Below are 27,629 nucleotides of genomic sequence, written 5' to 3' on the forward strand. Positions count from 1 at the left end.
AGAAGGTTAAGCTTCCGTTTAGAGTGTCAGAATCCCATATGGGCACCAGTTCAAGTCCCAGCTGCTCCACTTCTGATCCAACTCCCTGCTAATGAGCCTGGGAAAGCAGTGGAAAATTGCTCAAGTGGTTGGGCCCCTGCACCCATGTGGGAGACCCAGAAGAAGCTCCTGGCTGCTGATTTTGGGCTGGCCCAGTCCCGGCTGTTGTGGCCATTTGGGGAGTGAACCAGCAGAGAAAAGATCTCTCTCTCCTCCTCGCTGTATCTCTGCCTTTCAAATAAATAAATATTAAATACATATATATATATATAATATCCTAAATTTCTGTGGACTTCAACATGAGATTAGAGCATGTTTTCCATGTTGGATTTTGGATTCATGATCATATAGCATAAAACTTTTTTGTTAGCTAAAGCAAAAATGTTTACACTGTTATAGTAATAGCTGTATAACCTAGGATGCTTAAAATGACAGGATAACAAGTCATTATTCATAAGCATTGTCTTGGTCTGTTTTGTGTTGCTATAACAAAATACCTGAGGCTGGGTATTAAATGAAAGAGGTGTAGGCCGGCGCCGCGGCTCACTAGGCTAATCCTCCGCCTTGCGGCGCCGGCACACTGGGTTCTAGTCCCGGTCGGGGCGCCGGATTCTGTCCCGGTTGCCCCTCTTCCAGACCAGCTCTCTGCTGCGGCCAGGGAGTGCAGTGGAGGATGGCCCAAGTACTTGGGCCCTGCACCCCATGGGAGACCAGGAAAAGCACCTGGCTCCTGGCTCCTGCCTTCGGATCAGCGCGGTGCGCCGGCCACAGCGGCCATTGGAGTGTGAACCAACGGCAAAAGGAAGACCTTTCTCTCTGTCTCTCTCTCTCACTGTCCACTCTGCCTGTCAAAAAAAAAAAAAAAAGAAAGAGGTGTATTTTGTCACGTAGTTTTGGAGGCCCAGGAGCATGGAACTAGCACTGACTTCTAGTGAAGACCTCGTGGCTGATAGTATCACATGGCACAATCTTGTGTAATAGAGATTATCAGAGATGAGATAGGATGCAAGAGAGCGAGCCAAGAAAGTCTAATTCACTTCGTAACAACCAGTTCTCAGGAGAACTAACTCGGTTCCATGAAACTTGGTCCACTCCTAAGAGATAGCATTAATTCATTTATCGGGTTGGAATCCTCATGACCTAGTTTTTCTTTTTGTTTTTTTAAGATTTTTATTTATTTATTTAACAGGTAGAGTTTCAGACAGTGAAAGGGAGAGACAGAGAGAGAAGTCTGCCATTCACTGGTTCACTCCCCAAATGGCCACAATGGCCAGAGCTGGGCTGATCCAAAGCCAGGAGCCAGGAGCTTCTTCCAGGTCTCCCATGTGGGTGCAGGGGCCCAAGCACTTGGCTGCGCCACTGTGTCGGCCCCTCATGACCTAATTCTTTCCACTAAGCCCCACCTTTTAAAGGTTCTACCATGTTGACAGTGCCACACTGAGAACCAGACTTCTACTGCATGAACCTTTGGGAGACACTTCCAAACCATAACAACCATGATGAAGTTTACAGCTGTTGTAGTCGTTGTATGCATGTCCCTAGTCTGCCCATGAATTATGTTCCTAAAGTCTTACGCAAATTGTTTATACTCTAGTTAGTTTTCCTATTAAAATCAATGTAGGAATCATTAATGTTTTTCATATTTAGTAAAGGTATTATCACATCCTACTCAAAAAATCCACTCGTCTTCCCATATATTAATGATAATGATAATAGAGTGCCTCATTTTTTTCCCCTTCTTTCAACCATCATGACAGCAAGAAGAGATATGAAAGTCCTGTATATTGGTCGAACGGGAGGGGGAGGAGATGCAGAAGAGAAAAAAGAAAATGTAGAAAGAGAAGGAGATGATAGGGGCTTTAGGAGTCACTGGTGACAAAGGGTAGGAAAGGGTAAGGAAATCTCGCAGCAGCAGCAGAAGGCTGGAAACATAGCATTAGTAAGGACGAGAAAGGCTGCTGCCGGGAAGTGGTTAGTGTTAGTGGCCTTGTAAAGAGGAGCAGCTTTATGGCCAGATTGTTCATTTTGTATGTAACAGACGTTTTTGTTAATTCTTCTTAAGTGAGTGAATATTTATAATGAAAACTAATGTTTTTAATTGATTGGTCATTTCATAGGTGGAGCATTTTACACTCCTGAGACTATTGATACAGCCAGACTTCACTATAGGAATTCCTGGGCCCCAATTCTCCATGCGGTAGCACTTTGGTTAAATAGCACAGGGTTTACATGTTCAGAGTCCGCAGAAGCAGCAACAATATCTGGATTGCAAAAACGTTCTACATCTGCCAGTTTAAACCAGGCATCAGGAACAACGGCTTGTGCTAAATCTTTGCCAGAAATCAACAAGGACAGAATGCATCTGATTTTAGGTGGGTGTGTCATGTTCATGTGTTTCAAGATGTCTCACTTCTGAAAATTCATCTTTCATTTTAATGTTATAGCAAAGTCTGGTTTAGCATAACTCAGAGAAGAAATAGTAAAGTGACAGTTCATTTTATAAACTATTAAGAATATTATCTAAATTAAATTATTAAGGAATTACTCTGATAATTTTAGCTGTTTATTTACTAACAGAGCAATACTGAATGATATTCAAGGAAAAATTTTAATATATTTTTTATTTAACAGCAGGTTTTCTTTTTACTTGGCACTTAATAGATTGTGCCACAAAGAAATCTAAATGCATCCTAGTTTATAATTGCTTTTGTATTAGTCTTGTCTTTTGTTACTATGTACCTGAGGCTGGGTACTTATAAAGAAATGAGGTTTATTTAACTCACAGTTTTGGAGACTGAGAGGCAAAACAGCATGGTGCTGGTTCTGCTGAGGACCTCTGGGCCACAGCACCTCGTGGTGGATAGCTCTACTAAGGCAGGAGCACGTGTAAAAGGGAGAGATCATCTGGTGAGACAGGGAGCCAGAGCCAGGGGAAGGGATCAGTGTTGCAGACTTCCACTAAGCTGCAACCCCGATGGTCTCACCACCTCCCGTCTGCCACACTGAGAACCAAGCCTCCCACACACAAACTCTTGTGGAACAAACCATATGTAAGCCTTCGTACATTAACAGATGTTCTTTTAGGGGCTGGCACTGTGGTGCAGTAGGTTAAGCCTCCGCCTGTGGCGCCAGCATATAGGTGCTGGTTCGTGTCCTGGCTGCTCCTCTTTCCATCCAGCTCTCTGCTTATGGCTTGGGAAGGCAGTACAAGAAGGCCCAAGTACTTGGGCCCCTTCATCCCCATATGGTAGACCTGGAAAAAGGTCCTAGCTCCTGGCTTCGGATTGGCTCAGCTCCAGTAGTTTCGGCCATTTGGCATGTGAACCAGCAGATGGAAGACCTTTCTGTCTCTATCCACCTCTTTCTGTAACTCTATCTCAAATAAATAATTAAAATATTTTTTAAAAAAGTAGGTGTTCATTTAACATCTAAGGATTTGTCCATTCTAATGAAGCTATAGTGATTTTGTGTTTTCTGAGGGTTAGAAGGAATACACATGATAAGTCATAATTATAGAATTCATCTGTAGATCTTATAAAGTATGAAAATTTTCAGAGCAATGATGCTACCCTTGTTAAAATTAAGAGCTGTTTCTCCCTTCATACCCATTTTGGCTCTATACCTTGCTGTGTAGAAAACTGTGTATACAAACTTGTTTTGTAACCATTTAATGAATTTTTGTAGTGTTCATCAATTTATTCTTAATATATTATTTTTAAAGTCCTAGAAATAAAATACTGAATATCTTCATATCAGCCTGATAGCGTGAGAATGCCTTCCTTCTCACAACCTAATTTGAATATTAATCCAATTGCACAGCTACAACTTTATGCTGAGTTTGGCTGCTTAGGTGGGAAAACATTTTGAACTCTAGTGCATTAATAAATCTATGTTAAAGTAATCTGTAAAAAAATCAGAGAAGTGAGTCAAAGCAGCATAGAATATTTTGTATTGAAAACCCCATGTTTTTATTTTGTACATTTTAGGTGTGAGTATACAGTTTCTTTGTTCCCCTAGACCTGAAGAGCCTGTTGAGCATGTTACAGCATGTCTACAAGCCTTACATACTTTGCTAGATTCTCCTTATGCCCGAATCCATATTGCGGAAGATCAGGTACAGTATATTTCTGTAGTAGATAACTAATTGTATGTTTTGTTTTAGTCATATTTACCTTAATATCAGTTCCTATGTGAAATAATTTTATTATTTTATATTTTTTTATCATAAAGATTTATTAATGTATTTTGAAAGGCATAGTTACAGAGAGGCAGAGAGAGAGGTCTTCCATCTGCTGATTCACTCCCCAAATGACTTCAATGGCCAAAGCTGGGCCAAACCGAAGCTAGGAGCTTCTTCCGGGTCTCCCATGCGGGTGCAGGAGCCCAAGGACTGGAGCCATCTGCTGCTGCTTTCGCAGGCCACCAGCAGAGAGCTGGATTGGAAGTGGAGCAGCTGGGACTTGAACCAGTGGGATGCCAGCACTACAGGCGGTGCCAGTTCCTATATGTATATTATTTTATACATGATATGCTGTAATATTTTAATTTATTAATGACAGTATACTCTATAATTATTCAAGTTTGTGGTTCTGCTGAACCTTGGAAGATCAGACACAACTAGAGAATGTCATTATACCTTTGATTTTGTTCGTTGACAATCATGTAAAACTTAGGGGATATCTTTAGTTCCAGTTAGTGATTCTACTGATAAAAGCTAAAGTAGCTTACAAGGCCATTAAATAAATTATGCCAATTTTAAATGTTTGATAAAGTTTTTAAAAGATATTTATTTATTTGAAAGAGCAACAAACAGGAAGAGAGAGTAGAGCAAAAGAGAGAGAAAAATCTTCCATTCATTGGTTCCTTCCTCAAATGGCCGCAATAGCCAGGTCTGGGCCGGGCTGAAGTCAGGAGCCAGGAACTAAATCCTGGTCTCCCGCATGAATGGTAGGGACCCAAGTACTTGGGTCATCATTAACCTGCTTTCCCAGTTGCTGGCCAGAAGCAGAGCAGCTGCGACTCAGACTGGTGCTCTGATACAGAATGCTGGCATCACAAAGGTTGCTTAACCTGCTGCAACAATGTGGGCCCAAATGATTTGACAGCATTTTTGTTTTAATTATTTATTTTATTTGAAAGAGTTACATAGAGAATGAGAGATAGCAAGAGAGAAAGAAAGATCTTCTATCTGCTGATTCACTGCCATAATGGCCACAGTGGCAGAGGCTTGGAGCCTGGAGTCTGGAACTCCACCTTGGTCTCCCACACGGGTGCAGGAGCCCAAACACTTGGCCATCTTCTGCTGCTTTTCCAGGCACATTAGTAGACAGCTGGATCAGAAGTGGAGCAGCCAATGCTCAAACCAACATTTACATGAGATGCTGGCATCACTTAACGCTCTGTGCCGCAATGCCAGCCCAAAGTTTGGTAAAATTTCATCTCACATTTAATGAATGTTTTCTTACATTGTCTCAAACACTCAAGTAAGGTTTTATGAATTACTTTTTCTAATTTCATTATGGAATATTTAGTTGATTTTATTTGTATTACAGAACAAAGCTACTTCTACATTTGTTACTTTTTAATTAGGAATTTTTAAATTTTCAAAGTAAGAACCATCTCTCTCTTTTTTTTTTTTTTTAAAGATTTAGCTTTTTATTTATTTGAAGGCAAAGTTAGAGAGAAAGAAAGAGAGAAGGAATCTTCAATCCACTGATTCACTCCATAAATAACCATAACTGCCAGGGCGTGCCAGGCCAAAGCCAGGAGCCTGGAACTCCATCCAGGTTTTCCATATGGGTAGCAAGGTCCCAGATTCTTGGGCCATCTTCCACCGCTTTCCTGGCACATTAGTGGGGAACTGATTTGAAAGTGGAATAGCCGGGTTTTGAACCAGCACCCATATGGGATGCCAGCATCACAGGCAGCTGTTTAACCCACTGTGCCACAGTGCTGGCCCCAGAACCATCTCTTTATTTTATTTTATTTTTTTAAAGATTGATTTAAAGCAGAGTTACAGAGAGGCAGAGGCATAGCGAGAGGTCTTCCCTCTGCTTGATTCACTCCCCAGATGGCTGCAATGGCCAGAGCAGCACCGATCCGAAGCCAGGAGCCAGGAGCTTCTTCCGGGTCTCCCATGTGAGTGCAGGGGCCAAGGACTTGGGCCATCTTCTACTGCTTTCCCAGGCTATAGCAGAGACCTGGATGGGAAGTAGAGCAGCCGGGACTTGAACCATATGGGATGCCAGCACTGCAGGCGGCAGCTTTACCTGATTCGTCGCAGTGCTGACCCCAGCCATCTCTTTAGATGTGGCTGCTATCGCATGGTATCAGTTGGGGTAATTTTCCGTAAATTTTCCATAAATAAAACACAAGCAGATAAAATGCAAAGTTAATATCATTTTAGTGCATCAAAATTAGTTTTGCACCTTATGTTAACCAAAACCAACACAGGAACAGGTGTTTGTTGTAGTAGTTAGATGCCACCTGGTACACCCACATTTCATTTCAGAGTACCTGAGTTGGATTCCTGACTCTGCTATTGCACACTCTGAGAGGCAACAGGGATGACTCAAGTACTTGCCATCATGTGAGAGACCTGGATTTAATTCCAGCCCTTCTTGTCCCTGGCCTGGCACAGAGCTGGCTGTTTTGGGTATTTGGGGAGTGAATCAATTGGATGGAAGATATCCCTCTCTCTCTTTCTCGGCCTCTCAATAAAATGAAAATAAAAAAAGAAATAATTTTTAAAAATATCAAGTTTTTTTATAAACAAAAATGTATTCTTAATATAAGAATCACTCACTGGTTAACTCTTTTTGTACTGCAGCCTTGTAGCCTGAAGCTTATATTTTAGCTAGAAACTCATATTTTACTTCAAGAATCTTCCAGATTGTTTTCAAATAAATAAGCCTTTATTAAGCTGTGAAAGAAAATGGCCTAGTATATTTAAAATCAGTTATTTTGGTTTTGATCCATATGGCTAGCTGCTTTTTTGATTTAGTAATATTTATTCAAATATTGCTTTAAAATAGAAAAAAATAGATTTTTTTGAATGCTCTGATTTTGGCATTGTCAGAGTGCACTGACTGGTATTGTATTCATTCATTCACCCAACTGCATTTGCTGTGTGTCTGTCTGCCTGTGACACAATCTGAAACTATAGAAGCCAGAAACAGTGTTACAGTACCTGGATTAGGAGATAAGTAAAGAATGAGAAGTGCTGTGTGGTCAGAACACAATGAGATTGGAGAGTAGGGACACCAACGTTATGATGGGGACATAAAGGATGGCTTCTCGGAAGAATCAAATCTTGCAGAGGCAGTGTTGAAGCAGAACAGAAGGCCCACATTTACCTCCCAGAAGGAGCACTCAATACCAAGACTAGCTTGGAGGATGAGAGAACATGATAAGTTCAAGGGAGTTGCAGTCATTTACCATGGCTGATGTGAATGGAGCATCTAGAGATGAAGTGGGGCTGAGGGTAAAGATTTCTTCATGCCACGTAAAGAAATTCGAAGTCTGTTCTTTAAATGATGGAGATCATTAAAATGTTTAAATAGAGGAATGGCCTAATTAGCTCTGTATTTCAACGGGTCATTCTGTTAACCTTGTAGAAAGATTGGTTTGAATGAGATGAGAAGGGAGGCTATTTATAAGGCTCTTTTCATAGTTCCTTAAGAATTACAAATGAACTAGCCTCGGAGAACCAAACAAAGGAAAAAGAGAGTCAAGAATGGAACCTTAGAGATTAATAGCAGTTACGGGTTGAAGTAGGACAATAATATCAAAAGAAGCAAGGCAGAAAATAAGGAAAGCGTCCAGCAGATACTGTAAGTGACCTCCTGCAGAGGATTTTCCTAGGTAGGTGGGAGCCGCATTTTAGGAAATAAAGCTAGGATGAGAGTGGAGGAAGTAAGAGCATCTTAGGAAGGATAGCGGAGAGCAAGACTGATGGAAGAGGGCATGACGATTCAGAGAGCCTGGCAGGGTGTGTGGACATTAAATAAGAAAGTCTGACTTTTTCTCCTTATACTAAGGAGAGTAGCCTAATAGACGTGATAAGATAAGATTCAGGATCTTGAAGAATCCCTGGAAAGCCAAATAGGATGGGATAGGGAGTACCTGCAGAAAGATTAATCAGCCTTAGCTGAGGCTGGACACTTACTTAAGGTAAGAGGTAAAGCTGGCTTTGACTGCAGTTAAGTTTTTTCCCCTCTTTGAAATCTGAGGCAGATTCATTGGGTGGATTTTAATGTGGAAGATTGTGACTTAGAGGTTTGAAGTCTGTGGTAAGAGTTTGTGGTAGATACTAAGGTGAATGGTAGAGGGACTTAACAGAAATTCTTCATTTGGAAATTATAAATTTTAGTGGCACAAAATTCTAACAGTACTGTTTAGCCCAAGTGTTTCCTTCCAATAGGAGAATGATCATATTTGAATATAAAACTTATTTAAATAAGTAATAGTTGGTTTTGCTTGAAAATCTCTTGGAATAAAATATGATCATTTCTCAAGATTGTCATAATATTCTTGTTAGATAGTCCCATGTATTAGTTTTTACCACCAAATTTCTGTTTTTTTTTTTCTTTTTTAAAGATTTATTTATTTATTTGAAAGTCAGAATTACACAGGAGAAGAAGAGACAGAAAGACAATTTTTCCATCCACTGGTTCACTCCCCAAATGGCCACAGTGGCCGGAGCTGGATCTCAAGTGGAGCAGCTGGTACTTGAACCAGTGCCCATATGGGATGCCTGCATCTCAGGCAGCAGCAGCTTTACCTGCTGTGCCACGACGAGGGCCCCACCACCATATTTCTTTATTTTTACATGTGTGTTTATCCTTTGAACTGAAAATTAATTATATTTGTGTTACTGTATGATAGCTGATTGGTGTGGAGTTGCTGAGTGTTCTGCACCGCCTCCTGTTGACCTGGAATCCATCATCTGTTCAGCTCTTGGTTACTGGAGTTGTACAACAAATAGTAAGAGCTGCCCAGGATTATTTGCAAGAAAAAAGAAACACTCTAAGTAAGCATTGGAAATTACACTAACTTAAAATAAATCTTATTTGCACTCTAATTTTTTCTTTTTTTTTGTTTTTTTGGATGAACAAATGTGATTTATTTGCACAATGAAATGGTTTTCAGCCATGTAAAGAATTTTTTTTTAGTAAATGTTGGCTTCTAAATGGGTTTGTCAGCTTATCTTTTTTTTTAACTTTTATTTAATAAATATAAATTTCCAAAGTACAACTTTTGGATTACAGTGGCCTTTCCCCACCATAACTTCCCTCCTACCTGCAACCCTCCCATCTCCTGCTCCCTCTTCCATTCCATTCACATCAAGATTCATTTTCAATTATCTTTATATACAGAAGAAGATCAATTTAGTATATATTAAGTAAAGATTTCAACAGTTTGCACCCACACTGAAACACAAAGTGTAAAGTACTGTTTGAGTACTAGTTATAGCATTAATTCACATTGAACAACACACTAAGGACAGAGATCCTTCATGGGGAGTCAGTGCGCAGTGACTCCCGTTGTTGATTTAACAATTGACACTCTTGTTTAGGGAGTCAGGATTCACCCTAGGCTCTTGTCATGAGTTGCCAAGGCTATGGAAGCATTTTGAGTTCGCCAACTCTGATCTTATTTAGACAAGGTCATAGTCAAAGTGGAGGTTCTCTCCTCCCTTCAGAGAAAGGTACCCCCTTCTTTGATGGCCCATTCTTTCCACTGAGATCTTGCTCGCAGAGATCTTTCATTTAGGCCTTTTTTTTTTTTTTTTTTTGCCAGAGTGTCTTGGCTACACTCTACTTTTTTCAATAGTAATGACAGTAAGTTTTTAATAATGAAAAATAAAATCATATGAGGAGACTTCAAAACATTTATGGACAAATGGAATTAAATGATGTTTATTTTGGTACTAAGATGTTTTGAAATATATACATGGTTGTTTCATAATAGGCATTTTCCATGAACTTTTGAAGTTATTTCCTACACTGAGATGATTGGAAATTGATTTTGCTTTTGTTAGAATGTACCAAATGAAATTGCCAGAGTACCAAATCAACTGTTTTCCATCTTCAAACATGCCAATTTCATATGATTCAACCTAGCATATATGTTTTTCCTATTATTAAATGTTTACCTAATGATGATTTTCCAAATAAAAAATAAATTATTTTTAAGGAGTAGTCAGTACAAAATTCTAGTAAGACAGATAATTATACTAATAAAAATATGTGGCATCAGTAAGACATTTACTTGTAAATAATTTTGAAATAATTTATTAAATATACTTTATTGTGTTGTTTTACATAGTGTGTGCTATTTATTTTTTTGCTGGGAATTTCACCAAATTCTCTCTTATCTAAGATGAAGATGATATGGAAAAAGAGTCCTGTGCTATATTAGGAGAAGGAGGTGACAGCGGTGGTCTTGTTCCTGGAAAATCTCTTGTGTTTGCAACTATGGAGCTGTTGATGTTCATTTTAGTACGTCATATGCCACACCTCAGTGCCAAGATGTCGGACTCTCCCAGTCACGTAGCCGTTAAAACGCGACTCTCGGAAGAAAGCGCTCGTTTGGTTGCAGCCACAGTTACCATACTTTCTGATTTACCATCCCTTTGTTCACCTGCTGGTACAGTATTTAGAAATATTACAGTAGACAAAGATAAGCTTGCCTGTGATTTTAAGCATGGTTGTGATTTATTTTTCTCTTCAATCTCAAGTGTGAAATGAGAAGTTGGTCTTCCTTAAGGGTTTGTTTACCTTTAGGAGCCTATAAAGAGTAAAGATTCAGAAAAATCAGGAATCTGAAGTCCTCTTTTCAGATAAGTTTCAAACAAAAGAGAACTGCAGATTGGAGAAAGACATTGACTGTCAGCAGGTGGCTGTAAAGTGGAATTACCAACCTCTTTATTCCTAATCTTGTGCCACTCTTGAGCATCACTGAAAAACTGAATGTCAAAGCAGAGTGACAGCCGATTCTTATGAGTAACTAAGAAAATTATGTGTAATTCTTAAAGATAATAGCTCTCTGCAGGGGCTGAGAAGTTATTGTAAGGAAAAATACTCTTTTCTCATATCTTACTGGAAGGTAAAATCAGCATCAATTATTATATAGGCAAATTTCAGCTCAACACAATGAATACCCTTCTAACTCTTAGAGGTACCCTATGTTTGGGAAAATTATAAATTTTTCATTATTAAAGTTTTGCAGGCAGAGGCTACAATGACTGCATCTGAGATTAGGGAAGGGATTCTCTCATTGATTTTGATAACCTAAAAGGTGGGTTTTTAGATTTATTTGTTTGACAGAATTACACAGAGAAAAGGAGAGACACATAATGCTGACCCGTAAAAGTTTTTTCAGCTACGAATTTTAGGGTCCTTTCATTTCTTCTTTGGCTACCCCAAAAGTCTTTTTTTCTAAATATTTATTTTATTTATTTGAAAGGCCTAGTACAGAGAGAAAGGGAGGGAGAGAAAGAAATCTTCCAGAGCCAGCGCCGTGGCTCAATAGGCTAATCCTCCACCTTGCGGCGCCGGCACACCGGGTTCTAGTCCCGGTTGGGGCGCCGGATTCTGTCCCGGTTGCCCCTCTTCCAGGCCAGCTCTCTGCTATGGCCAGGGAGTGCAGTGGAGGATGGCCCAGGTGCTTGGGCCCTGCACCCCATGGGAGACCAGGAAAAGCACCTGGCTCCTGGCTCCTGCCAGGATCAGCGCGGTGCGCCGGCTGCAGCGGCGGCCATTGGAGGGTGAACCAGCGGCAAAGGAAGACCTTTCTCTCTCTGTCTCTCTCTCTCACTGTCCACTCTGCCTGTCAAAAAAAAAAAAAAAAAAAAAAAAGAAAGAAAGAAATCTTCCATCCTGGGGCCAGTGCTGTGGCGTAGCAGATAAAGCCACCACCTGCAGGGCTGGCATCCCATATGGGCGCTGATTCGAGTCCTGGCTGCTCCACTTCCGATCCAGCTCTCTGCTATGGCCTGGGAAAGCAGTGAAAGATGGCCCAAGTGCTTGGGCCCCTGCACCCGTGTGGGAGACCCGGAAGAAGCACCTGGCTCCTGGCTTCAGATCGGCACAGCTCCAGTTATTGTGGCCAACTGGGGAGTGAACCAGCGGATGGAAGACCTCTCTCTCTCTGCCAAAAATTTCTCTCACTGTGTAACTCTGAATTTTAAATAAATAAATAAATCTTAAAAAAAGAAAAAGAAAAAGAAAAAGAAATCTTCTATCCTCTGGTTCAATTCCGAAATGGCTGCCATGGCTGGGGCTGGGCCAGGCTGAAACCAGGAGCTACATCTGGATCTCCCACATGAGTACAGAGGACCAAGGACTTAACCCATCCTCTACTGCTTTCCCAGGCATATTAACTGGGAGCTGAATTAGAAGTGGAGCAGCTGGGACATGAACTGGCACCCACATGGAATGACAATATTGCCGCTGGGGGCCTTTTATTCCCCGCCCCCCCCCCCCAGTAGTCTTTTCATTTACCTGGCTTACTAGTCTGACTTTAGTCACTGAGGGTTGATTGCATGTTTTAGAATTGCTGTAAAAGCCCTCAAGTTACTCAGATGATTCTTAAAGTATATTGCAGTGGCTGCTTCTATTTTTCTATCTTCCTTTCTGATTTTCTTTATTAAGGGCATGCAGTATTAAATAAATGAAATAATGGAGGTAATACAAACAAGGCTGGTGTAAAAAGAAAATATTAACTGTGTCTTCTTTAAAATAGTATGACTCTTTCTTTCTTGTTTGTTTTTAAAGATTTTATCTATCTATTTTAGAGGTAGAGTTACAGAGAGAGAGAGCTCTTCTGTCTGCTGGTTCACTCCCTTAATGACTGCAGTGGCCAGAGCTGAGCTGATCTGAAGTCAGGAGCCAGAAGCTTCTTCTGGGTCCACCATACAGGTGCAGGGACTCAGGCACTTAGGCCATCCTCCACTGCTTTCCCAGGCCACAGACAGAGAGCTGAATGGGAAAAGGAGCAACTGGGACACAAACTGGCACCCACATGGGTTGCTAGCGCCACAGGTGGAGGCCCAGCCTACTGTGCCACAGCACTGGCAATATAACATGAATCTTTCATATTTTCCTTTTCAAACACTGAATTATAGTAGTAGTAATGCAGTAAATTTTATATGAAAACAAGGAAAAGTAATACTAAGCCACAAAATATAAACAATGGAAAAAATTACAATATTGGAACTGCAATAGTTACGAGGTTATCTGATTTGTTTTTGTTTCAGGATGTATGACAATCCTGCCCACAGTTCTGTTTTTAATTGCAAGAATATTGAAAGACACAGCGATAAAGTCTGCAGATAATCAGGTTCCTCCACCAGTCAGTGCAGCTCTTCAGGGAATTAAAAGTATTGTGACACTTTCATTGGCCAAGACTGAGGAAACCCAAAAACAATGGACAGCTCTGATTCGTAGCACTCTTGCATGCATCCTGGAATATTCTCAACCAGGTAATCTAATGGAGTTGTAAAATTTAATCTTTTAGGATATCTATTGGCTAATTATTTGAATAAGCTTGTCAGAAAATAGCTATGTTACACTGAATCATCTTAAATGTTTTAGTCACGTCTCTCAGATATGAACTTTAATATCCCTTTCTACATTGTTAACTAAACGCACTTTTCTTAGAATTTAGGTACAAATAAAAAGACCCAGAATTGACAAGCTCTGATATATTTATGTTTACTTCAAGTTGTTTCAATAAAAGATAAAGAAAAGAGAGTAAAGTGAAGTACTTGTCCCTAGCCTCACGTTTCACCAAGTGGAACCACAATCTGGGTATTGATATATTTCTTTCTAGGAATATCTAAATATCTAGACACTATTAATAGTTATCACCTATGTTAATAAGTACACATATATTTTAATATGTTTATGCATTATATAGAGAGTGTAATAAGTAACTAGGAGCAATATATAGTATTTAGATTTATTATTAGATTTATTAATATGGACATATATAGTATTTAGATTTATTATTAGATTTATTAATATGGACATATATAAGGCTTTCTTTTAACTCATATAGTTTTCTAGCACATGTATTGTCAACAATTATTCATTGTCCTATTAATGGATATTTTTGCTATTTATCATTTATCCAACATTGCTTCAGAGAGCATTCTTTTTTTTTTTAAGGTGTATTTATTTATTTGAAAGACAGAGGTAGAGAGAGATTCCATTCCTTCCTCTGGTTCACTCCCCAAATGGCCACAATGGCTGGGCCAGACTGAAGCTAGGAGCCAGGAGCTTCATCTGGATCTCCCACATATGTGGCAGAGACCCAACTACTTGGGCCATCTTCTGCTGCTTTCTCAGACACATTATCAGGAAGCTGGATTGGAAGTAGAACAGCAAGGACTTGAACTGGCACACTTATGGAATGCTGGCGTTGCAAGTGATGGCTTAACCCACTACACCACAGTGCCAGCTGCAGAGAGCTGTTTTGTAAATTCATCATGTACACTTGCTATGAGACATTTTCTAGGACATACACCTAGAAGTGAATTTGAAGGTGTTTTCAATTTTTATTTTATCAAACATTGCCAAATGGCTTTCCAACATAGCTATGTGAATTTATACTCCATCGACAGCATATGATAATCTCTATTTCCACACATCCTCAGTAATACCTGATATTGTCAGACTTTTAAATTTTGCTATCATACTATTTTTTAAAAAAATTAAGCTCTTTTTAAAAGATTTATTTTATTTATTTGAAGGACAAAGTTATAGAGAGAGGTAGACAGAAGTCTTCCATCCACTGATTCACTCCCCAGATAGCTGCAATGGCTGGAACAGAATCAATCCGAAGCCAGGAATTAGGAGCTTCTTCTGGGTCTCCCACGTGGATGCAGGAGCCCAAGGAGTTGGGCCATTTTTCGCTGCTTTCCCAAGTGCATTAGCAGGGAGCTGGATCAGAAGTGGAGCAGCCGGAATTCAAATTGGTGCCCATATGGGATGCCGGTGCTACAGTCCAAGGCTTTAACCCGCTGTGCCACGGCGCTGGCCCCATGATACTATAATTTGCAGTGCTCATTTTCCTGGTGAATTTAAGCATTTTTCATGTTTATTATTAGGGGAAATACTTAACACATGTTTCTTCGGTGTTTGGCTTTTTCTCCTGTTTGCTGTCTGTTGTAAAAAAAAAATAGAAAAGAACTAAAAACAGACAACAATAATCTGGCTCTCATTATTGCTAATCTTATCATTATTAATTTTCCTGATCTCTTTGAGAATATATTGAAGTCTTCATGACTCTTTTTTTTTTTTTTTTTTTTTTTTTTTTTGACAGGCAGAGTGGACAGTGAGAGAGAGAGAGAGAGAGAAAGGTCTTCCTTTGCCGTTGGTTCACCCTCCAATGGCCGCCGCAGCCGGCGCGCTGCAGCCGGCGCACCGCGCTGATCCGATAGCAGGAGCCAGGAGCCAGGTGCTTTTCCTGGTCTCCCATGGGGTGCAGGGCCCAAGCACCTGGGCCATCCTCCACTGCACTCCCTGGCCACAGCAGAGAGCTGGCCTGGAAGAGGGGCAACCGGGACAGAATCCGGCGCCCCAACCGGGACTAGAACTCAGTGTGCCGGTGCCGCTAGGCGGAGGATTAGCCTAGTGAGCCGCGGCGCCGACCGACTCTTTACTCTTAAATACTTCATGGATATCCTAAGAACATGACATTCTTTTACATAACCACAGAATTATCAAATTTATGCAATTTAGCTTGGATACAGTGCTTTTATTGTTCATATGCAAGTTTCTCCAGTTGTCCTAATGAACTTCATAGAACATTTTTTTCTTTAGTCATTTTATTGCTTTAGTGTCCTTTTTTGACAATGAAGATTATTTATTTAAAATTCTTTTTTAAATTTTTTTAAAGAATTATTTTATTTATTTGAAAGACAGAGAGAAGTAGAGCCAGAGAGAGAGAGAGGTCTTCCATTCCGCTGGTTCACTCCCCAAATGACTGCAACAGCCAGAGCTGAGCTGATCCAAAGCCAGGAGCCAGGAGCTTATTCTAGGTCTCCCATGTGGGTGCAGGGGCCCAAGGACTTGGGCCATCTTCCACTGCATTCCCAAACCATAGCAGAGAGCTAAATCAGAAGAAGAGCAGCTGGGATTCGAACCAGCACCCATATGGGATGCCGGTGCTGCAGGCTGGGGCTTACCTGCTGTGCCACAGTGCTGGGCCCTTCAAATTCTTAATTTATTTGAGCAGAAGAGAGAGAAAGAGCATGGCTATCTGCTGGTCCACACCCTAAATGCTCACAACAGCTGAGATTGGGCTGACTAGAATCTGGGAGCCAGGAACCCAATCCATTTTTTCCATATGGGTGGCAGGAACCCAATTGCTTAAGCCCTCACAACTGTCTCCCAAGATTTGCTTTAGCAGAAAGTTTAACTTAGGAGCCAGAGCCAGACATTGAATGAAGGCGCTCTGATAGGAGACATCAGCCTCTTAACTAGTAGGATAAATGCCAACCCATTTGGTCTCCTTTAATCTGGGACAGTTTCTCAGCCTTTATCTTTCATGACATCGGTGTTTTTTTTTTTTTTTTAAGAGTACAGGCCATATATTTTATAGAATGTTCTTCACCTTAGATTAGATTCAGCTTATGCATTTTTGACCAGAACACTGTAAAAGTTACATTCTTTCCCAGTGCATTATGTAAGGAGACATATAATGTTGCTTTGTCCAATTAATGGGAACCTTAATTTTAATTACTTTTTTAAGATGGTTTTTACCATGTTTTTCCATATAAAGTTGCCATTTCTTCCTTTTATGATTAATAAGTTATGTGTGGGGAGATAATCTGAGAGTATCTCAGCTGTCTATTCCCCAGCCAACTTTTACATAGTATTTCTAGCATCCATTTTGCCTGAATTATGTATTACTATGATAGCTTCAAATTATAAATTTTCTAATCTGTAATTTATTCCTTTTAAACTTATTAGCTAGCATTCTACTAAAAGGAGAAGCTTTCTTTTCACTTTCCCTTTACTATTGTAATATTTACTATCAGCAGTAGAGACTGATGATGGTTTTTTTACTTAAGTTGGTCCATTACTATTATTTCAATATGTCCTCATTAATAGCAAACATCTTGTGTTTTCTCTGTTTTTATTCTAGAATTATTATTATTATTTTTTTATTTTTTGACAGGCAGAGTGGACAGTGAGAGAGAGAGACAGAGAGAAAGGTCTTCCTTTGTCGTTGGTTCACCCTCCAACGGCCGCCACGGCCAGTGCACTGTGGCCGGCACACTGCGCTGATCTGATGGCAGGAGCCAGGTACTTATCCTGGTCTCCCATGGGGTGCAGGGCCCAAGCACTGGGGCCATCCTCCACTGCACTCCCTGGCCACAGCAGAGAGCTGGCCTGGAAGAGGGGCAACCGGGACAGAATCCGGCACCCCGACCGGGACTAGAACCCAGTGTGCCGGCGCCGCAAGGCGGAGGATTAGCCTATTGAGCCGCGGCACTGGCCTTATTCTAGAATTAGTTACTTCTCCAAAAACTCTTAGTTCCTTGTAGTAGCGAATCATATTTAGGTGCTTCATCTTAAAATCACAATTTTAAAATGATATGATAATTTTCTGACTGAAGATTGCTTGAGATATCACAAACTCGGAATAAGAGATTGTTCTCGTTCTACCTAGAGTAGTATTTCTACTATGTAGTTGTCAGATGTTTTGCATTTATGACTCAGGTTATTATAAATTACTTAAATCCGTCAGATTTTACATCTCTTTATTTCCTTAACTTTTTTTCTTTATGTTAATGGACTTCTAGACTGTTTCTTAGAACTTTTTATTTTAGGAAAACTTAATATATCAACCATGTTCATAATCCTAATAAAGTATTGATTATTATTGGGTGTCTAGAGTTGTCAGATTAACCCAAACTATTACATAAAATGCTGATAAGTTTAATTGTTGAAGCAATGAGAATCACAAAATACTTTGGGGCTCTTATATGTTTGATAGTATTGTTCTTTAGAATAAATGTCCATATTTCCTGTATTCCTAATTACATACTGTATTTCTTTTAAGTTAATGCTGTATCCATTCTTGAATAAATTATTGTAATAGCAATGTTATTTTTCCTGTTTGTTTTAGAGATTTATTTATTTATTTAAAAAGTAGAGTTTAGTTTTTGCTTTTTTAAAAATTTTTTTATTTGAAGGCAAAGTTAGAGGCATAGAGAGAGAGATCTTCTATTTGCTGGTTTTCTCCCTAAATCGCTGCAATAGGCAGGACTGAGCCAGGAGCCTGGAATTCCATCCAGGTCTTCCATATGGATGGCAGGAGCCCAAGTGCTTGGGCCATCTTCCACTGTTTTCCAGGCACATTAGCAAGGAGCTAGATGAGAAGTAGAGCAGACCCGGGCTTGAACCCATGCTCATATGGGATGCTGGTGTCGCTGGCCCCAATAAATTCTTTAAAATTGTTAGAACACTGTCTTCAAGATATTGTACAAAATTTTTTTCTTTAATGATTGTGTGAGATTTATAGTTTTTCATATTTATTAAATGGAAAGATATCACTAAGAAAGTCTACCTTGGATTTTTAAGTTACTTAGAATATCTTATAATAATTTACCTTTGTTGCAAGGAGAATGAAAATTTTTGATCCACCTGCACTCCACAGAAGTTAAATGACTTTTATTGTAATGTTATGTTTCCATGTGATCTTTTATATTTTAATTTTTTTCCATATTATTGTTCTTATTAGGATTTTTTCCTGGAATTTTTTTTCCAGTAATATTGTATCTTTTAGAATACTAAGGAGGACTTCTGGTAAAACATTCCCTGTTTCTCTTCATACAGTTATTTGTGAACTGTATTAGATTGTACACACATTGCTATAAACGTTGAAGAGAGAGAGTTGTTTTTCAAGATTAAAATTCCAAAATGCTTTAGAAACAACACACTGCTTTCATTTTTCCTTTTCAGAAGATTCAATGCCTCCACCTGATGAAGTAAGCATGCTAACAGCCATTGCACTCTTCCTGTGGTCTGCTAGTAGTGAAATAATAGGAGTCCAGTCATTACAGAATGGCTGTATGAACAGATTTAAAAATGCATTAAATTCATGTGACCCATGGGTAAGTTATACTTAACACAGATATTCTATTTTATTAAGAAAATTTCAGATTAATTCATTAAAATACGTGATGTAATGAAAGCTCAAGTATTTGTGGTATGGCTTTTAAATGGAAAAGCTGGAAAAGGTCCATGAGGTTAAACACTAGGAGAGACAGTATGTTTATTCACATATGCAGAAATTCTCCAGCACTCGAGTATTTAATTAGCCTGAGGTCACATTGCTAAAGACTTTACATGAGTCTGTGATTATGTTTTCCAGTGTTTATTTAAGTGACATCAAGGGCATTAATAGATATATTAGTTTGTGTTTTAATGTACCTCTTGGAAACTAGTTTGTCTAGAAAATAAGTTTTGTTGCTTCACAGTGTCAGTGTCTAAACTGATGATTCTTAGACCTTCTGTACAAGAGTAAGAAAAGCAGTTTATAAATATTTCTGAACTCTACCACTATTTTCCTGAATCAGTCTCCAGATTTGTGCCTCAAGGATGTCTATTTCTATACTATTTCCTGGATATATCTGATGTCCAGCAAGGTTTGGCAACTTGTATTCTACCAAAGCACTGAAGCAATTTTTAATCTGTCATTTGTTCCATATATTGATGGACCTTCCTTCCTTTAAAAAAATTGTTATGAAGTCTTTCTCTAATAACCAGATATACTTTTCTTTCTAGACTAAGTTGGTACAAGCAGTCATTTCCAGGAAATCAAATCAAATGGGTTCAAAGTATCTAAGCAGTGTACTTTTGTAGTTTTATTTCAGATCATTCAAATAATTAGCCTTCCTTCCTAAATACAAGGGGGACTCGGAAAGTTCGGGAGACATGTACATTCTCTTTTTATTCTATTTTTTTCACTAACTTTTTGAAGCCTAATTTTGGGAGGGACAATTATACATTAAAAGAAAAATTTAAAACAGAAATTGAAATTCCTGGTTCCTGTTTTCTTCCACATTGTAGAAATATATAAATTATGTAAGTGTGGTGATTTGGTAATTTACCCAAAGTGTTTTTCTTATTAGTTTCTTTACAATTTTATTTACTTAGCTTATTGAAAGTTCTATTTTTCTACATTTCTTTAAGGCAAAAATGGCATTCTATTTTCATCCTGCTGTATCACTTCTTTTCAATGTCTATTAAGATGCAATGTGATTTAGAGTAAATAAGAACTATCACATGTTAATTGATAAAGTGATCTTCTTATACAGGTTCAAGCCAAATGTTACCAGCTGCTCCTCTCCGTCTTCCAACATTCCAATCGTGCCCTTTCTACTCCCTATATCCATTCATTAGCTCCAATAGTGGTGGAAAAGCTGAAAGCTGTTGAAAGAAACAGACCAGCCAGTAACACAGAACTTTTAGCTGTTCAAGAAGGAATAAAAGTTCTTGAAACATTGGTTGCTCTTGGTGAAGAACAGAACAGTAAGTATTTTCTTATAAAAGGCCACTAAGTCCAAAAATGAAGATCTGTATTACATATCTTTTTGATATTAGACACAGGCTTTTATAACATAAACATTACTAAAGAGCACTTAATATCTGAAAACATAATGTACTTGCTTATGTTACTAACATAATGTGTGAGTTGATTTATATTTATTTTTTTATGAGCACGAAGTAAGTGAATTACTGATGGCATTTCAACACTGTGTCCTTTTAAGAACTAGGAAACATATGGATATTTAATAAAGGTTAAAAATCATGTTCTAGTATTTATAATAGAGGTACAAAAGCTTTATAACAAATATAGCCAGAGTAGTATTAATATCAAACATTATTAAAATACCTCATTTAATACTTTAAATTATTAATTTTTATAACATGAAAAACTATACATATCCATCTACTAACCAGACTTATGTAGCTTCATATGTACTTTATTTCCTTAATGCTTAAGTCTTGATTTCATCATAATTAAATATTTGCCATTACATATATTATTATAATTATAGTAAGACTATACTTTTTTCCACTTCTTTTTTTAAATATTTTAAGCATTCTTTTTTTTTTTTTTGAGAAACTTGATTAACTTTAAAGAAGAACCCAAGAATGATACATCTTTTGCAAGCACTTAGACATAGTATAACTTATGAGACATAAGAATATCCTTCACTTAATACACTAAAACGAAGTAAATCTTTGAGAACAAGTTTTACTATTAACTCTCATAATACAACTCTGAGTACAGAGGTTCTACATGGGAAGTTAGTGCACAGTGACTCCTGTTGTTAATTTAACTTTTAACACTCTTTGTATGACTTCAGTGATCACCTGAAGCCCCTGACAATGAGCTGCCAAGGCTATGGAAGCCTTTTGAGTCCACAAATTCTGTCAGTAGTTAGACAAGGCCATAAGCAAAGTGAAAGTTCTCTACTCCCTTCAGAGAAAAGTACATCCTTCTTTGATGACTACTTCTTTCCACTGGGGTCTTTTCACATAGTAAGACTATACTTTTTACACTAGTATTTTATGATTGTTACATTTTTTTAAGTTTTAAGGATCTTAAATAAATGAGATGAACATGCTGGTACATACTATCTGTGCATTCATTTTTAAAAATTTCTTTCAGATAAATTTCTAAAAGTGAAATTTTAGAATGAAGGAAATGTACATTTTTAGGACCTTTACTGTGTGTTGCCAAATTGCCTTCCAGATAAAAATTGTATCAATTTTTTATATGCTCTTTCTTCTTCTCTTGAAAAAATTAGGATAAGTAAAAGAGGCATTTGAAAAGCTATTATAATGGCTCTCCTAAAATTATAATGCAGAACTATGATAATGGAAGAATGCAGGGATGAATGTGACAGAAAATTTATTTAATGATTAACTGTTTAAAGAGAAGAAAAAAAGGTCAATATTACTTTGTTACATGGAAGTGATATCAAAACTGGGAAAATCATGAAGAAATGACTGTTATTAGAAGTTAATGAAATTGGGCCGGCGCCGCGGCTCAGTAGGCTAATCCTCCGCCTTGCAGCGCCGGCACTCCGGGTTCTAGTCCCGGTCGGGGCACCGGATTCTGTCCCGGTTGCCCCTCTTCCAGGCCAGCTCTCTGCTGTGGCCCGGGAGTGCAGTGGAGGATGGCCCAAGTCCTTGGGCCCTGCACCCCACGGGAGACCAGGAGAAGCACCTGGCTCCTGTCATCGGATCAGTGCAGTGCGCCAGCTGCAGCGCGCCGGCCATGGCGGCCATTGGAGGGTGAACCAACAGCAAAAGGAAGACCTCTCTCTCTCTCTCTCTCACTGTCCACTCTGCCTTAAAAAAAAAAAAGTTAATGAAATTACTAATATTAATGAAAACTAAAATTACTAATAATATACGGATTATTTGAGTCTAAATTTTATGTCATTAGGTGTATTTGACAACTCAACATAATTTTATTTTACTTTTTTTTTTTTTTTTTTGACAGGCAGAGTTAGACAAAGAGAGAGAGAGAGAGGCAGAGAGAAAGGTCTTCCTTCCGTTGGTTCACCCCCACAAATGGCTGCTACGGCCAGCACGCTGCGCCGATCCGAAGCCAGAAGCCAGGTGCTTCCTCCTGGTTTCCCATGCAGGTGCAGGGCCCAAGAATTTGAGTCATCCTCCACTGCCTTCCCAGGCCACAGCAGAGAGCTGGACTAGAAGAGGAGCAACCAGGACAGAATCCGGCGCCCCAACCGGGACTAGAACCCGGGGTGCCCGTGCTGCAGGCAGAGGATTAGCCAAGTGAGCCGCGGCACCGGCCTTATTTTACTATTTTATTAAAATATATTACATATTTTATTTATAATTTTATTTTAGTAAGATGAAACTAAGTCTTTCTCATTTTATAAGTCTAGCACTGAGCTTATTAACATTTAGTATTTTTTATAGAAAGCTTTTATTTAATAAATATAAATTTCTTTTATATATATATATATATAGACAGACAGAATGGACAGTGAGAGAGAGAGAGAGAGAGAAAGGTCTTCCTTTGCCTTTGGTTCACTCTCCAATGGCCGCTGCGGCCGGCGTGCTGAGGCTGACGCACTGCGCTGATCTGAAGCCCGGAGCCAGGTGCTTCTCCTGGTCTCCCATGGGGTGCAGGGCCCAAGCACTTGGGCCATCCTCCACTGCCTTCCCTGGCCACAGCAGAGAGCTGGCCTGGAAGAGGGGCATTTCCATTTCAGGCGTGGAAAGCCAAGACACTGGCAAAAACTGACCTAAATGAAAGATCTCTGCGAGCAAGATCCCAGTGGAAAGAACGGACCATCAAAGGAGGAGGTACCTTTCTCTGAAGGGAGGAGAGAACTTCCACTTTGATTATTGTGGGGAGCAAACCGGACTAGACTGAGTTACTGGAATTAAGACTTATTCTATGCATCTGCTCTCCCACAATATGGCGCTGGGAGAGAAGTAAACAGCTTCTACGCAGCTGCCTCCAGTTCAGCTAATAAACTGTAGGACTTGCTACTGATTGGAGGAGAGCAGCGTACTCGGCGTGTGGGCAGCCGAGTTGGGATTGGCGGAGGAGGACTATAAAGGAGGAGAGAGACAGCATGCACCAGGAACATCTAAGGGGGAACATCTAGCTGAAGGAACACCTGTGCAGCCCCCGAGAAGAGCCGGCCGGCGGTGTGCCGCTCCCCTGAGGAAGTGGGGAATGTGGCCAGGGGGAACTGCCCTTCCACGGAGGTGGAAGGGATAGTAGCCAACCCGGGAAGAACCAGCAGCAAACCCGGGGAGGGCCGAGCAGACGAAAGAACAGCGCAGGGTCCTGTGTCGTTCCTCCACGAAGAGGGGGAGCGACAGATTATGGCCTTGTCTATATAATGTCAGAGTTTGTGGACTCAAAAGGCTTCCATAGCCTTGGCAGCTCATGACAAGAGCCTTGGGTGATCACTGCCATCATAAAAAAGAGTCAGTTGTTAAATCAATAACAAGAGTCACTGCACACTTGCTCCCCATGTAGGACCTCTGTCCTTAATGTGTTGTACTATGAGAATTACCGGTAAAACTAGTCTTCAAACAGTACTTTATACTTTGTGTGTATGTGTGAGTGCAAACTGTTGAAATCTTTACTTACTTTAGAGTTGATCTTCTGTACATAAAGATAATTAAAAATGAATCTTAAGAATGGGATGGGAGAGGTAGTAGGAGATAAGATGGTTTGGGGATATAAGGACGGGTGCGGGGTAAGAACCACTATAAAAGTTGTACTTTTTTTTTTTTTTTTTTGACAGGCAGAGTGGACAGTGAGAGAGAGAGAGAGAGAGAAAGGTCTTCCTTTTGCCGTTGGTTCACCCTCCAGTGGCCGGCGCACCGTGCTGATCCAAAGCCAGGAGCCAGGTGCTTCTTCTGGTCTCCCATGGGGTGCAGGGCCCAAGCACCTGGGCCATCCTCCACTGCACTCCCTGGCCACAGCAGAGAGCTGGCCTGGAAGAGGGGCAACTGGGACAGAATCCGGCGCCCCAACCAGGACTAGAACCCGGTGTGCCGGCGCCACTAGGTGGAGGATTAGCCTATTAAGCCGCGGTGCCTGCCAAAAGTTGTACTTTTGAAATTTATATTTATTAAATTGGCCGGTGCCACGACTCAATATGCTAATCCTCCACCTTGCGGCGCCGGCACACCGGGTTCTAGTCCCGGTTGGGGTGCCGGATTCTGTCCCGGTTGCCCTCTTCCAGGCCAGCTCTCTGCTGTGGCCCGGGAGTGCAGTGGAGGATGGCCCAAGTGCCTGGGCCCTGCACCCCATGGGAGACCAGGATAAGCACCTGGCTCCTGCCATCGGATCAGCGCGGTGCGCCAGCCTTGGCGGCCATTGGAGGGTGAACCAATGGCAAAAGGAAGACCTTTCTCTCTCTCTCTCTCTCACTGTCCACTCTGCCTGTAAAAAAAAAAAAAAAAAAAAAAAGGAAGATGTCTGTCTGTCTGTCTGTCTCTCTCTCTAACTGCCTTTCAAGTAAATAAATAAATCTTGGAAAAAGAAATAAAGAGCAATATCACCTTTAATTAAAATATAAAAATGTATATACCAGAGTGGAGTTGTTGATTTAGAAAGAAAAAGAGATTAGCAAAGTAGATTAAGCCTCCAAATAAATTCATTTGAAAGGGCTTAGAATTTGTGTCATCAGACATGAGTTCTTGTTGCTTAACCCTAAGGTTTATATATTTCCATATATCTGAGGAATTTCCCCTCACTTACTTGGAGTTTGGGAGGCGATCAAATAGTATAACATCTGTATTACATTTCCACCTAAGAAAGAAAGCAACAAGTAATTTCAAATATTGGCAAACAAATGGTTTTCTGCTTCCTGTCCCCTCTTCCAACATCTTGATTCTAACCTTAAACACTTGATAATCTTACTCAAAATACATTGGACCAAATGGTAATTATAAAACATTTTCTTCCTTTTTAACTTTCTAGCCAGCAATGTTTTATAAAGCAAATGAAAAGTAAAGTTCAGAAACTTAACCTGCCTGCTCTCCAACCCTACCATGTGGCTTGGGCATTAAGTAAATATTTAACATTAATTATGAGTTATCATTGAGGTCTGAAATAGGTTGCATGTTATTTACTTTTAATTTACTCTGCAGTAGTAATTGCCTAGGTTTTAGATTAAAGTTTATCGGAATCCTCAGACTCATCATCCTTTCTCTCTGTGTTTTACAGGAGTCCAGTTACTTGCTCTCTTAGTTCCCACTTTAATCTCTTACCTGCTGGATGAAAATTCTTTCGCCTCAGCAAATGCAGCTTCCAAAGATCTTCATGAGTTTGCACTCCAGAATTTAATGCATATCGGACCTCTGTATCCTCATGCCTTCAAGACAGTAATGGGGGCTGCTCCGGAATTGAAAGTACGTCTAGAAACTGCTGTTCGAGCAAGCCAGGCTAGCAAAGCCAAAGCAGCTGCCAGGCAGCCGGCCCCTGCCATACATTCTGCACCGACTATTAAGCTGAAAACGAGCTTTTTTTAAACTTGCTCTTCCATTCATGTTTATTTATAATGTGAGCTAGCACCTAAGTAGTGTTAGCCACTGTATCATTTCAGGCTGTGGGTTCTGTTTTATTTGTATATTGGTGTTATAGTGCTTCCGAATAGGTTAAGTGAAATAATGCTCACCCCACATACTGATTTTTAAGGAATGAATTTTTATCATGTAGTGAATATGTTTTCATTTTTATTCTAATAATGTTTCTCTTTTATTAATTTATTTTTTAAACCCTGAGCCATGGTCTTTTAAATTCTAAAAACATAATTCTATCATGTTGTTGGGCAGCCTGTAGATATTGTTAGGGAATATAAGTCAAGCTTCAGCATCTGTCACGAAAAAAATTCAGCTGAAAAACAAGTAGGTTTTAAATTTTGAAATAAATTGCAAGATATGGGAAGTATCTGTTTTGTGGTGTATATACTATGAATAAAATCACATTTTGTAAGCATTTCCCCAACTGTCCTTATCTTTCTGATGGATGTTTTTACTTTCATATTAAATTACTAAATTACGCTTGTGTATATTTTAGTTGTTAACAAAATTCTCATTTATAGGTCCATTAAAATGTTTCAAATGTTATATAATGTTCGGCGTTTTTTTTTTAATAGCCTCAGTTATATTTTGTAATTACACAGCCTCAAGTCTGACTATGATGGTTAATTTTGTTCATCAAATATTTATTGAATGCCTACCGTGTATAAAGCATCAAGCTCAATGCTGCAGGGGATACAAAAATGAATTAGTCATAATTGTAGTTATCCCATTCTCTCATGTAATGCTTATATACCACAGCAAATAGGTAATAGAAAAAGGAATGTTTACCACAGCATTTAGCAAATTTTAAACACCAAATTTTACCAGACTGTAACATAGACTGTATCATTAAAAACAGATTATTTTTCTGATCATTGAAACTTGTGTAACTGTCACCTGCAACCTGTTTATTTACTCAACATACCTGTGCCAATTAGTAGCTAAAATATTGTGTTTATTCCTTAGTGTTTTAGATACCTCAAATAGAGGCTTTCTCTTACCTATTTTCTCAATAACATTTATTTCTACAGGATCTTTCATTTGCGACTTGGGTTTCTAGAGTTACTGGGGTTTTTGTTTTCATTTTATTTTATTTTTTTATTTTTTATTGTTTTAAGATCTATTTGTTTATTTGAAAGGCAAAGTTACAGAAAGAGAGAGCGAGATCTTCAATCTGCTGGTTTACTCCCCAAATGGCCACAGCAGCTGAAGCTGGGCCTGTTTGAAGCCAGGATCCAGGAGCTTCTTCTGGGCATCCCACATGGGTTTAGGATGGCCCAAGTTCTTGGTCCATCTTCCACTGCTTGCCCAGGAGCATTAGCAGGGAGTTGGATCAGAAGTGGAGCAGCTGGGACTCAAAACTGGCACCCATGGGGATGCTGGCACTGCAGGTGGTTTTACCCATCATGCCTCAGTGTCAGCCCCTGTTTTCATTTTCGGTAATGACTTTGTTAAGATCCAATTCACATACTA

General features: G+C 39.5%; 1 protein-coding gene across 2 annotated transcripts in view; it reads left to right on the plus strand.

The window, feature by feature from the left end:
- Nucleotides 1-26,702, plus strand: part of HEATR5B (HEAT repeat containing 5B) — a 124,371-nt gene extending 97,669 nt beyond the window's left edge. For both annotated transcript variants that reach the window (XM_002709922.5, XM_051842984.2), the window contains exons 29-36: nucleotides 2,157-2,411; nucleotides 4,026-4,153; nucleotides 8,926-9,070; nucleotides 10,423-10,689; nucleotides 13,301-13,525; nucleotides 19,020-19,171; nucleotides 20,378-20,591; nucleotides 25,801-26,702. In XM_002709922.5, the coding sequence (XP_002709968.2) occupies nucleotides 2,157-2,411; nucleotides 4,026-4,153; nucleotides 8,926-9,070; nucleotides 10,423-10,689; nucleotides 13,301-13,525; nucleotides 19,020-19,171; nucleotides 20,378-20,591; nucleotides 25,801-26,105 (1,691 nt within the window). In that variant the 3' untranslated portion in view covers nucleotides 26,106-26,702. The remainder of the gene's footprint in view (nucleotides 1-2,156; nucleotides 2,412-4,025; nucleotides 4,154-8,925; nucleotides 9,071-10,422; nucleotides 10,690-13,300; nucleotides 13,526-19,019; nucleotides 19,172-20,377; nucleotides 20,592-25,800) is intronic.
- Nucleotides 26,703-27,629: the final 927 nt, after the last annotated feature.

Source organism: Oryctolagus cuniculus, chromosome 2 (assembly GCF_964237555.1).
Source record: "Oryctolagus cuniculus chromosome 2, mOryCun1.1, whole genome shotgun sequence".
Lineage (NCBI taxonomy): Eukaryota > Metazoa > Chordata > Mammalia > Lagomorpha > Leporidae > Oryctolagus > Oryctolagus cuniculus.